The sequence below is a fragment of the Lissotriton vulgaris genome, chromosome 3_1 (genome assembly GCF_964263255.1).
Source record: "Lissotriton vulgaris chromosome 3_1, aLisVul1.2, whole genome shotgun sequence".
NCBI classification, from domain to species: Eukaryota; Metazoa; Chordata; class Amphibia; order Caudata; family Salamandridae; genus Lissotriton; species Lissotriton vulgaris.
Window position 1 is genome coordinate 1,429,410,759 of NC_141689.1, and position 12,671 is coordinate 1,429,423,429.

Below are 12,671 nucleotides of genomic sequence, written 5' to 3' on the forward strand. Positions count from 1 at the left end.
CAGCTATGTTGAGGCTCAACAAGCGCTCTCGACAGTAGGCTGGTGGTGGAGCCGGCTTGGATCATGTCCGTCCAGCCATCTTGCTTGGCACACTCTCCCCCCTGCACTTTCAACCTACTTACTACGATAGTTGTCACTTCCTACACTGTCATTACAATAAAAGTCATCTTCACAACATAAATTGACACACACAAGGATAAAAGTTCTCCCCAGGTTAGTAGCACAAATTGGTTATCACACCTTTTCAATGAGAGGAGGCGCCCTATGATAAAGCATGCCACCTCGGAGTGGGTGAGGATTTTTGTCCTAAAATAAGGGACATTCCTCACACTACTGAGCAGACAAGATTTTAGTCTCACACCTAGAGTACTTTTGTTGTGGTTTGTGGCCGGCTTCATATTGTATGTCATAATGGCCTACTTATATTGGATCCTCACTGAGGCACATCTGGCAACTACAGTTAGTTGTACCACAGACTCAAAATGCTTCACCTTTCCTCCCCGATATTATACTCTATAATAATTGTTGACCCACTTCTGATACTTCAATTAGCTAGAATGCCCTTAACATGCTAGATTTAGTTAGGCATGTTCAGATGGAACTAGGCCTATTAAGGCTTCAAGAGGCTTGGCCTTATGGACTTTCTAACAAAACAATATAAGGGTACTTGTTCAAACCATATACTGCTGTAAATAAATTGGATAGATAAGTCGATCTGTCTTGGCCCAATGGAGAAATCAACTTGTAGTTTATATCTTTTTAGGAGGAAAATATATAAAATACACAAAACCAACGCACGATCAACAAGCATGAAGAAAAGACACCACAACTCTGTAGATTCAAATTCATTCAAGGAACAAGAACGATAACCTGAATCACTATTTGAGGCAAAGCTTCTATACAGAGCATCTTCACACCTCATATGAAGCTAGAAAGATGAATCACACACTACAAAAAAAGGAACACCAGAAGCAGCTGAAGAATGTGTTTAGTAAACCCTTGAGATTTACAGAGCCACTACATCAGTTCAACCAGTGAAGGCCTACACGTACCTGTCCGGATGAAAGCCTTATAAGCAGTCCCCAGGGTCGAAATACACCACCAGACAAATAAATATAGGGGGACTGTCTATTATATAGGCTCCTTAAAAGCACACAGACAGACTGAACCAAAAATGGGGGCTAAAAAACATCCTATACAATGCCCATAAGGTCCACTGCTTGGGCTCTATATAGCACAGACATGCTTATCATTGCCCCAGACATACGCATAAAGTCTCATAGGGCAGTTTTTTTAATCTCGTGTATTAGGTGCCCAAATTGTCTATATTTCATTGTATCAAAAAATCAAATCCCTCTATCTTTTAAATTTCACACAACTTTCCCTAGTGCCTCAGTGTCTCACACGTGTTTTAATGACAGTGAAGGAGTCACTGTACCATATGCTGCATTAAGATGTTCATTTAATGCTGCAAATGTTTGTGTAAGTTATCAAGAAATACTCTGCACTGTCCCTATATTGAACCATTTCACATAAATATATTTCAGCAAAAGTTAAGAAGTGCACAGTAGTAGCTTTCATTTAACTAAAACAATGTAATGTTCCCTATTCAATTCATAAACCCCAACGTATGGTGTGAGGGAACATCCTTCTATTGAGTTACTACAAAGTACTGTTAGTTAGGTGTGGTATCTTCATGTCTATGCCATGCATTATCTCCTTAGTTATATGTCCCCTGCTACTCAGCCAGTGTGAGTGTGGGGTAATAGAATGCTGATGTTTGCATGGTTTGAGTTAGTGTCAGTTGGAATGCGTTGGCAGAGCAGCAAGGATGCTGCTCCTGGTGGGGCCTTCCTGCTTCCCCACGACCATCTTTACCTGTAACCGGAGACTCCGGTCTTGAGAATACACCTTATCCTGTTTCCGTTATACTACTGGCTACCCTGCAACTTCATTTACCACATTAGGCATCATTCTGTCAATACTATTATGGTGAAAAACTGCAATATTCAATTGTTTTCATGCAAAGACAGAAGATTCAGACTGTCGCTTCAGCAGAAATTCTTGCATCTTGTGCATACACATTTAAAAGGAGAGGTGCTGCCTAGGCGTAGGGTAGCAAGAATTTACCGGAGCAGCTGAATTTTGTTGCCGATCTGTGATCCAGATTTCTGGGATAGATTTTTCCATGAGCTGGAGCACATCACCCATAACTTGCTGTAGTTTTCTGGCCTGCTCATCATACTCAAAGAGAACAAGCACCTTCAACAGGCAGTGCACTTCACCTGCAAAGTAACAAAGAAGTCACTATCACTTTTAAGATTTAAGTATTGTCTAGTCAATAGTAATGGAAGATCAAAGTCAGCTACCTGTAAGTACAGATCTTCAGCACTAGTATTTCCATGGATTCAAATGCTTGCACCTTTCTCTATTGTTGAAGGGGAAGTCTCACAGCAAAGTTCGAATAAAAGTTGTAAAAGGAAAACATTCCTGTATGGGTGTGTCAGTGTTACTTAATAGCACACTCATCTCAATGGAAAAGACTCTGGGTCGGATTCTCAAACTACAACTTGTACGTTTTGTAGTACTATAAAACATACTACAAAATGATATTCACGAATTCTATGCAGCGTTTTATGACTTTGCACCCCGTATACTTATGTATGTGGAGTTCTCGGTCCCAACAGCAGAGTGTCTGGGTGAGGAGAACTACGTGCACATAAGTACAGGAAGTGCGGCATCGTAAAACTCCACATGTAGTTTGTGAATGCTGAAAATTAGTAAGGTTACTATAAACTTTAAGTGTACCTTTGAGAATCAGGCCCCCAAACTCTAGGCAATGCACAGAGGGTGTTAATAAAGTGAAGAGGCCATCATACTTCAGAATTTAGCATGAGTGTGAACAGTGAAAAGACTGATTTTTATATGGCTAGATGCAAATCGAGGTGGCACGGTGTGCAAAAGAACTATGGGTTGGAATGCTATCCCAAGTGATTTCCGGTTTTAGACATACTGGAAGCAATCCTCCTACAATCTTTTGTGTGTTTGATTTATTACCCTAGGTGGCAAAGGTATGCCCAGATGTGGGTCCTGTGTTCACTTTGCCCACGGACCCAACCTGCACCTGACTGGCAAGCGCCAATAAGGGCAAGCATGGTATTGCATTAATTGTGTTCTGGTTCAGGGAGGAACTGGTCTGGCAGTTTGGGCTGAGCTGTTCCTATTGGACAAGGGTCAAGACTGATTTGCATATGACTTTGACCAAACTGAGCTGGCATGAGAATGATAGGGTGGAATGCTACCACTAGGTGATTGCCAGTGGTTAGACTTATTGCAATCATTCCTTCTAACACCTTTTGTGTGTTTGATGTAAATGAGAAATGCCATTTTTTGTTGGCTTTGGTCACAATGAGGTCTGATGTGGATTTCCAAGAGGCTGCAAAAATTGGCAGCAGTTGGGTGACTGTCGGAGTTTCACAAAGAGAGCCCCATTTGTTCTTGATTCTTGGCACATGTTTGGCTTCCAACAGTACATCCTGCCAGATCTCTCACTTAAACAGTTACTTGCATCATCCCTCCATGCTTAATTACACAGAACACCAAAGTCGTACTGTCTGAATGGAAGGAATTGATGAACCTCTGGCTCTTGACAGAAAGGATTGAAACCTGTGTTGTCTAGTTCTGAGCTCAAGATTGGGAAGTTGTATAATGACTGACAAGGGGCACTTCTCCTTTGTGGATGCCCCCCCTTAACTGTCCACTGACACATCAGTTGGTTTTACCAAGTCTAGTCTGCTCACCTGAAACGAGACACTGATGTTCGAACTGTGCCTAAAGCTCCACTAAAATAATCTGCTCTTCAGACTGTTTATGATTGTGATTTTATTGACTAAGGCCATAATGCCTAGATACATTGGCTCTCCATCTCTTCATGTAACAGTTGCTTTTTAGGTTTCAAATTAGAATCAATGAGATGGCAAAGGAAATCACACCTTTCATTGATTTTGAGAAAGTGACTTTGAATCTTGGAAGCTTATGTCGCCAGACTCGCAAGAGTAGCAGGCTACTGGCATGTGGGAAATTATTTTAAAAAGGCTCTCCTGATTTGCAGACTCTTAAAGATTATCAAATAAATAAACAAAACTTTGTTTGTTAAGCCAAATATGCACAAATGAAGTGTTCCTTCATCACCACACCTAATCTATAGAGGTAAACCTGAGTACATGTTCGAGTTCTTACACACGAATTCTGTCAGAATATAACAAATATGAGAAAAATCAAAAAGTTAACATAAAAGAGTGAACCCAGGAATAGCCTTCAAGTTTAAATATGACAAGAAGTTAACATCCATAAAAAACATTGCTTCTGATGGTTAAAAAGTACAAGTTACTTACCTTTGGTAATGTGTTTTCTGGTAGATTCTATCTAACCGCAGATTCTTCACCATATGAATGTCCGCATGCTACAGGCTGAATCTAGTAACTTTTGTAGTAATTCCCTCACGAGTCGACAGGTGGTGTCGGGCATCTCTGCATCAGATCCATCCTACCCTGGGTGTGATGTTGGAGTGCCTATATATGCTCTACCTCCGCGCATAGTTGTCAGTTTCTTTCTTATCTCTGTTTGTGCTGTCAGACGCGGAGCCTATAGGAATCAGAATAAGCCAGCAGGCGGATCTCGAACGGGAAGTAATTGTAAGATTGTATGAGTCCATTTCACAGAACTGGGGGTTACCGAAGGTTAAGCAACTTGTTCTTCTGATAGAGACATCTGACCATAGATTTCTAACTTCGCGAATAGATTCCAAGTCAGTATCTCCCCAGGCAGTGGGTCTGTGGAATTACTCACAATAGGACATTCTGCAAGACAGATCAGGCAAAATGCCTATCCTGCTGGACCTGGTTGTCCAGGCAACAGTGCTTCGAGGACATGTGAAGTGACGCCCATGTAGCAGCCTGGCAGATGTCCAAGACTGGCAAACCGCGCACCAGGCTTTGCTATGCTGAAATGAGCATGTACATTTTCTATGGGGTGTTTTTTGGCTAGCCCATGGCAGATCTTAATGCATTGTTTGTTATACACAAGGGAACCCCATACAGTGGAACCTGGGGTAGAGAGATAATTTTAAAGAACAATGGTTCGAGGTAGGCCTTATGAGGTCCTTAAAAGAGAATAGAACAACAGCGAGTATTTAATAAGTCGCTAGGGAGCAGTGGTAGTAGGTACAGGTAAGAGTTTTTTATTTTACTCTTTTTTCTTAACAATATACATAAACATTTATACTGTATTGCAGGTGCTCAAGTGAATAGTACGGTGCAGGACGTGACATAAGTGATCAAAGTGAACGAACTGTCACACAACAACAAGGATAAAAACACACAACAATTATATACAATAGAACAAGTGAAATTCCTTGGGTAGGTCGACGGCGTTTCGATCTATATAGCTTTAGATCATCATCAGGACAGTTGAGCCTCCTGAAACTTGCAGATGAAATTGGGCAAGGATGGTTATTCGTACAGTACAGCTGATTGGATGTCGCTGTTTTCCAAAGAGTATTGTAGTTATTGGGTTTGGGTCTTCCAATGGGGAGATTCAAGTAGCGCTCATTCACTTCTATGTAGGCAAGGGTCCTACTTGAATTAGAAAGGTTTAACCAAGTTAAAGCACAATTAGTGTGGGAGGGGGTTCCAAGAGCGCATTCGTCGCTATGGCACTATGAAGATATTGGCGCCTGAAATGAATCGTGGCAGTTCGGCGTGGCAAGAAAAGGGGGGTCCGAGTACCTCTTTCGCAGTTGCTCATCTAATTCAAGTAGGACCCTTGCCTACATAGAAGTGAATGAGCGCTACTTGAATCTCCCCATTGGAAGACCCAAACCCAATAACTACAATACTCTTTGGAAAACAGCGACATCCAATCAGCTGTACTGTACGAATAACCATCCTTGCCCAATTTCATCGGCAAGTTTCAGGAGGCTCAACTGTCCTGATGATGATCTAAAGCTATATAGATCGAAACGCCGTCGACCTACCCAAGGAATTTCACTTGTTCTATTGTATATAATTGTTGTGTGTTTTTATTCTTGTTGTTGTGTGACAGTTCGTTCACTTTGATCACTTATGTCACGTCCTGCACCGTACTATTCACTTGAGCACCTGCAATACAGTATAAATATTTATGTATATCGTTAAGAAAAAAGAGTAAAATAAAAAACTCTTACCTGTACCTACTACCACTGCTCCCTAGCGACTTATTAAATACTCGCTGTTGTTCTATTCTCTTTTAAGGACCTCATAAGGCCTACCTCGAACCATTGTTCTTTAAAATTAGATCTTAATGCATGGCACAGTCCATTGGGAGATGGTTGTCTTTTGCACCGCTTTCCCCTTTTTTGCACCAGAGAAGTGGCACAAACAGTTTATCATCCAAACGATAGTCTCTGGTCTGATCAATGGCAAAAGTGGGGGCCTTCTTGGGGTCAAGACAGTGGAGAAGTTTCTCCTTACAGGGATGAGGTGGAGCATAGAAAGCAGGCAAGGTGATGGATTGCCCAATGTGGAAGGACATAACTTCCCTAGCAGGAAGGCTACCTTTGTCCGGAAGACCAATTTATCCTGGAAGAATTATTTGTATGGGTGCTGGATGGATAGTGCCTAGAGTTTGCTTACTTGCCTTGCTGAGGTAATGGCAATGAGGAAGACAGTTTTGATGGTCAACAAGTGTAGCGGACAGCTGTGCATCGGTTCAAAGGGAGTGCACATGAGTTAATGAGTACAAAATTATGCTACGATTGCAGAATCACAAAAAGTGTTGAGTGGAACTTGTGGATTAGCCCTTTCAAGAAACGTATCACAACAGGTGATTTGAAAAGTGATGAAATCACAACAGGTGATTTGAAAATTGATGACTGATTTGGCAAATGCAACAAGGCTGAAAGATAACCCCTAAATGTTGCAACCGCAGACTGTGCTCAACTAAAGACAGATAATATAACACGATGTCAGACAGCTTTTCGTTCAAGGGTTAGAGGTCATGGGGGAACACTAGACAACAAACTTTTTCTAGTGTCCTGCGTACACAATTTTGGTGGATGAATGCTTGGCTGCCAAGATGACACCAACTACCTTGGGCCGGAGATCAAAAGCCATCAACTGTTGCCGCTCAATCTTCACGAATTTAGGTGTACGTTCTCCAGGTTCAGATACAGGACCAGGCTTGCCACTGCGTCAGGAGGTCCTCCCGAAGGCGCAGCCTTATCAGAAGGCAAATGCTTGAGGCCAGAAGTTTAGGGTACTATTCTCCTCACCCACTCTGGAGCCATTACGATAACTTGGGCCTGGTCTTTCTTGATTTTGCTAAGTACGCTGGGCAGGAGACGTAGGGGTGGAAAGACATACATGAGTCCCGAGTCCCAGCTGAGATAGAAGGCATCTTCGAGGGAGTGTTACTTTGGGAAATCCAACATGCAAAAGTCTGGACACTGAGCATTCTCTGTGGACACGAATAGATCACGCCAGGGTTCTCCTTACAGGTGGAAAATGCACTGTGCCACTTCCAAGTGCAACTGCTATTCGTGATCTGCTAGGCAAAGGGAGCTCAGTTCATCTGCGCTGGCATTTAAAGATCCTTCCATGTGCTGGTTCACCAGGGAAATGCCCTAAGCATTCAGTCACAGATTTGAGAGAGGTGTCTGCTGCTGGTCCAATTGTGGTTGAGCAACCACCAATGGAGGTCTTTCAGGTGCTCCTCTGACATCTGCATGGACTCTTACAGGTCAACATGGTGCTGAACCTAAAGATGATCCAGAGAGATCTGGTGGGATATCAAAAATTCAGTCTAGCGCCATTTTGAGTTTGTGTAGTTGTTGAGGTGTCATCGACGGCCTGGTAAAGAGGAAGTGCATCAGGGCCAAACGCAAAGGATCTGAGTGGGTGGGAATGACTCCATGGCCTAGACATACTTGGGTGTCGAATGACTCTGAATGGTGGGAGTGGGGGGATGAAAGGTACTTGGTGGCTTCTTATGTTTCCTTTAACTTACCAAAACTCCTGTACTTTAAAGAAAAAAGGTCACAAGAGCACCAATGGGAGAAAGAGAGCGAGTTCTGCAATGGCAGATTTGGCTTTGCGGTCACAGATAGCCTTCTAATTCATCTTCGAGCAGCTTTCACACAATGCCTGGAGCTGAGGCACCGGAAACAGACCTTAAGGGTATCGGTCACTGACATCTGTCGGTTGCAGTATTTGCAAGGTTTGAACCCTGCAAGTTTATGTTGGGGTCAAGTCCCTTGCACACTGGAAAAATATTTAGGGAAAAGAAAAATTTACATTTGACTGGAATCAATGGATCTCTGGACTCACATCAAAAGGTGTGGAAAGACAGGACCGGACGTCAGCATCCAGAGGTGGCGCGGATATAAGGGCCCCAATGACACATCCATGGTGGGACAGATCAGATGTGTAGCTGCCCAAGGACATCAATCAACATGCAAAGGGATTGCTTTAAAAACACATCTCTGGATCTAGTCTGGTGCCTGGGAAAATTCACAAGCTGAGGACTCTGCGGTTAGAAGTCTATCAGAAATATGCAAGATGCCATGAGGCCTAAGAGTGATAAAAATAAGTGATATGGCTGCCCTACAAAGTTTTTGGAGTGTTTCAAAATTATCAGATGAGTAGTGAATTGACTGTCCTAGGGGGGAAAAAGGAACAGATGGGTTGATGTCCAGAACTGCCACTATGCACGGAGACCATTAGTAGGATGTCAGAGAGGAAGATGTCTTGTTCACAGAGAAGCAGGTTGTGTGTAAATGGCGACCGTAGGAGACAGGTTTGTGTCAGGCAAGTGCTGATCTAAGCCGTAAAGTGCCAGTCATCCAAATTAGGATACACATAGATCCTGGTAATTGTAAATGAGTTACTAGCATAGTCATGAACTTCATAAACATATATATTGCTGATGCTTGGCAAAGGGGAACACAACCAAATGTAAAAGCAATCACCCCACCACAAATGTCAGATAATATATAGCTAGATCAATTATTGTACACAGAACTAAGCTTGCAGGTGTGAAGAGGCCAACCAGTCCTGTGCTTGCAGAGCCAAAAGCATCTACTGTAACATTACCACTAATATCTGAGTGTATGACAACCACTATCATCCCTTTGATTCAAAGCACTGCAATCCTGTTCATTAATCGTTTTCATCAGGATGCGTCAGAACGTACTCGGTGGGCCAACGGTAAGCCTGGGGATACTTCACCACAGCTGTGGTGATTTTATTTTTCCGGCCAAGGTCCTGGGATCCAAAACAAAATAGCATTTTTAGTATTAAATCTTTTTATTGAAAAATGGGTACTTTCACAAAGCAGAAAATTCCCATTGTACAAAGCATAAACAATGCTGCCAAAGTCTGTAGCGGAACCATCAAGACACAGCCATACAGGAAGTCCACACGGCCCATAAAGCTCCCGATATACTCGATTTAACTGCTGGACCAGGGCCACTACCCAAAGAGCCAGAACATGAAACAACCCTACCCGCAAACCCCCCCCATCCCAAACCGCCCCCTTGCCTATCCACCCCCCACCCCGTGCCAGGTCCAGAGTCCCACACCACAAAATTGCATTTTTGAGGAAAATATTCACAGGGCCACTGGTTCTGTGCCCAGTCTGGTGGTTAAATTGTGCCCCATGCACACTCTTGTCTTCATTTGTTAAAAAAAGAGCAGTTACTATATGCCTAAAGCTGACTTGCCTTTAGAATGATTTAGGTCTCATCATTGAGATGCAGCTTTAGACCTGTGGTATACTGTGCAGTGGGCACATGTCCAGGGATTCCCGTCACAGCCTCTGTGTCTCACTTAGAAAAACAAGAAGTGATGGGTGAAGTTCTTGATTTAATCTCAGCCACTGGTAAATGCTTGGGCCATATTTCAGCCCACTTTTTTATCCACTGCAATCCTTTGGAAGTTATCTGTTCATTGTCAAGCCATAACCACTTTTCATGTGTAAGGAGACAGTTGTAAAATGTTAGAGTTCCTACAACCTTTATATCAATACTATCCATTTAAAAAAACAACTGTTTTGGATTGCAAGGTTTTATGTGTAGGCAAGAACTCAGATGATAATTATATTACTGTTCGGTAGTCCGGCAGAAGGGGCAAGATGGCGGCCAGAACGCTGGTTGAGTGAGCTGGTCTCAGCAAGCACTCCTCCAGAATGAGCCGCCCGTTGTGAGATAGCCTGTGCGGGGCTGAGTAGTGGATCGCGCTATGTTTCACCACCTCGGTTGCTTTGAAAGAGGATGTTTTGGCGGCTGCATACCTATCAGAATATCTTACCGCTCTGGCTTCTGTCAGCGCAGTGTCTCCCTGGCTCCAGTGCGTCAGTTTCCCGTTGGCAGCTCCAGTTCCAACAACGTCCTTAGCGCTGCTACGGTGGAGCAATGCCGCCAAAAAACCAGAATCCGCAGAGGAATGCTCCGAGGGTGCAGAGCAAGTCGACAATAGCTGCAGCAGCGGCTTCATCACCGCAAGTGGACGCCACTAAGAAGCCCCAGAGTGAGGTTGCCAGCAAGCCAGCAAAAAATGTAAAGGCTCTCCTTCCCCTGGTACCAGCGATGTTTAAAGCTTGCGGAGGCTCAGTAGTTAAAGGTCAACAGAGCCCGGCTCCGCTGAACTCTACAGGCGCCCCAACAGCTTTGCTGTTGGACACCACTGTGCCAGTGACTGGTAAGACTAAGTCTTTGCTAAGTGTCTCATCAGTTGGTACTACCCCCAAAATCATCGCTGGGGGGTGGGGGGTGCTCCAAGCATACTGGTTCAGGAAGGAGAAGAGGTGGTGCCCTTAGATGCAGGGGGGCAAGGCGCATTATCTGACTCCATTCCGGTCTCTACCTTGCGTTCCAGCGGGATTGTGGGAGATGTAGTCCCTGTCCCATCAATCAATGTTCCCGAATCAGAGATAGATATCTTTTTTTCTCTTTCTGAACACACCGAATCATCCGCTGACGAAGCTGGGCTGGATAAAGATTGGTCAGAGGAGGAAGGCAGTGAGATGGGGGACTGGCGTACTAATGACGCATTGAACAGTATTGGGCTACCTACAGTTCGCAAATTGCCGCAGGGGGCTGGTAGTTCTTTAATTTCTGGACCCCTTGCTTGGGATTATTCATTTTCTGGTCACCCTGGAGAACAAGAGAGCTCTTCTTTCTCGGCCTAAAGTAGTCCAGACCCTACCGCGAACCTCCCCCCCGGCGAGATGACATTAGCTATATTATATCAGACTATAATAGCCCATCTGGAGGAAACGCGGCAGGAGAGTGCCCGTGCACAGGGATCATGTCGGAGAATACAAAATTCAATATGTAGAGTGATAAAAACTTGTACGGATATTGCGACTAGGATCACTGAGGCGGAATCTCGCATTTCGACACTTGAAGATGAAGTAGTCACGCAAAAATCAGCAATCGACGCAATTCAGTCCCAGAGGCTTGACATCCAGATGAAATTCGTGGACATGGAAAATCGTGCACGACGAAACAACCTAAGGATTTTGGGGGTACCCGAGGGCACGGAAGGGTCAGATATCCGGCAGTTTGTCATGGATCTCTTTGTAGAGGCATTTTCGGAGGTGAAGGACTGGGACTGGCAGTTGGAGATCCAACGTGCCCATTGTTTTCCTTTTAAAATTAAACCAAGATCAGGTCAAGTTACCAATAGACCTCGTGCAATCTTAATTTGTTTTCAAAATTTCCTTGCTAGAGAGAGAGTTTATGATCCGGCCAGGCCAGACAAAAAGAGATCAGGGAAGGGTTGCCAATTTTTTGTTAGGCCCGATTTCTGCCCGACTACGGTTGAACGGAGGTGGCAGCTCCGTCTGCTTATTGTCCCCTTTCAGTCGAACGGGGCGCAGGCTTTTCTGCTCTTCCCATCTAAATTGAAGGTTATCCATCAAATACTTGATAATCAAAAAAGGAATGGACACTGGTATCTACTATAATCATTGGTTATTTTTGATAACCCTCATAGACGCGCCTGGTTTTGTCGATGCGGTATATATCTTTTTTCCGACCATACGGCGTCATGGCATAGTCATCGGGTAATCAAAATATCGTGCTATATGCCTGCCTCACCCGAGGCAACCTCTGGTAAAGGTAGAAGTGTCCAGAAATTTAAAAGGGGGGGTCTAGGGGACATGTGTGCCCAAGATGTGGCCATTTAGCTGCTAACGACGTGCATATGTTCTTTTCATGTCCGAAACTGGGATGCTTTTTTCAAGAAGTACAATTTTTTATTACTAGCGCTCTTAAGATCCCTGTGGTTATTTCAGCTGAGTTAGTCATAACAGTATGTGAAAATGATTGCTTGTTTACTAGATCAACGCATGAAACTGCTTTTTTGTGTATTCTTATGTCTGTTATCCGATTAACTATAACTTCTGAATGGATTAATCCCAATCCCCCAACTTTTGTTAATTGGAGAGCAAGGTTTTTGGCCCTGCATAACTTGGAATCAGCAGTATTTCAAACAGGGGGGAAGAGGAGGCGAGAGAGGGGGCTGAAAATATGGGCTCCATTTGCACATTGGATGAAAAATTGAATGTTAGGACTTTGCTGATCTGACTTGACCCTCTTTTCTTTTTTTCTTTCTCCTTCTTTCTCTCTTTTT

The 12,671-nt window shown here is 43.7% G+C and overlaps 1 protein-coding gene across 1 annotated transcript in view; it reads right to left on the bottom strand.

The window, feature by feature from the left end:
- Positions 1-581: 581 nt before the first annotated feature.
- Positions 582-12,671, bottom strand: part of ELP1 (elongator acetyltransferase complex subunit 1) — a 686,929-nt gene continuing 674,839 nt past the window's right edge. The window contains exons 35-36 of the mRNA XM_086963713.1: positions 2,131-2,285; positions 582-644 (exon numbers count right to left, since the gene is read on the bottom strand). Of these exons, the coding sequence (XP_086819839.1) occupies positions 582-644; positions 2,131-2,285 (218 nt within the window). The remainder of the gene's footprint in view (positions 645-2,130; positions 2,286-12,671) is intronic.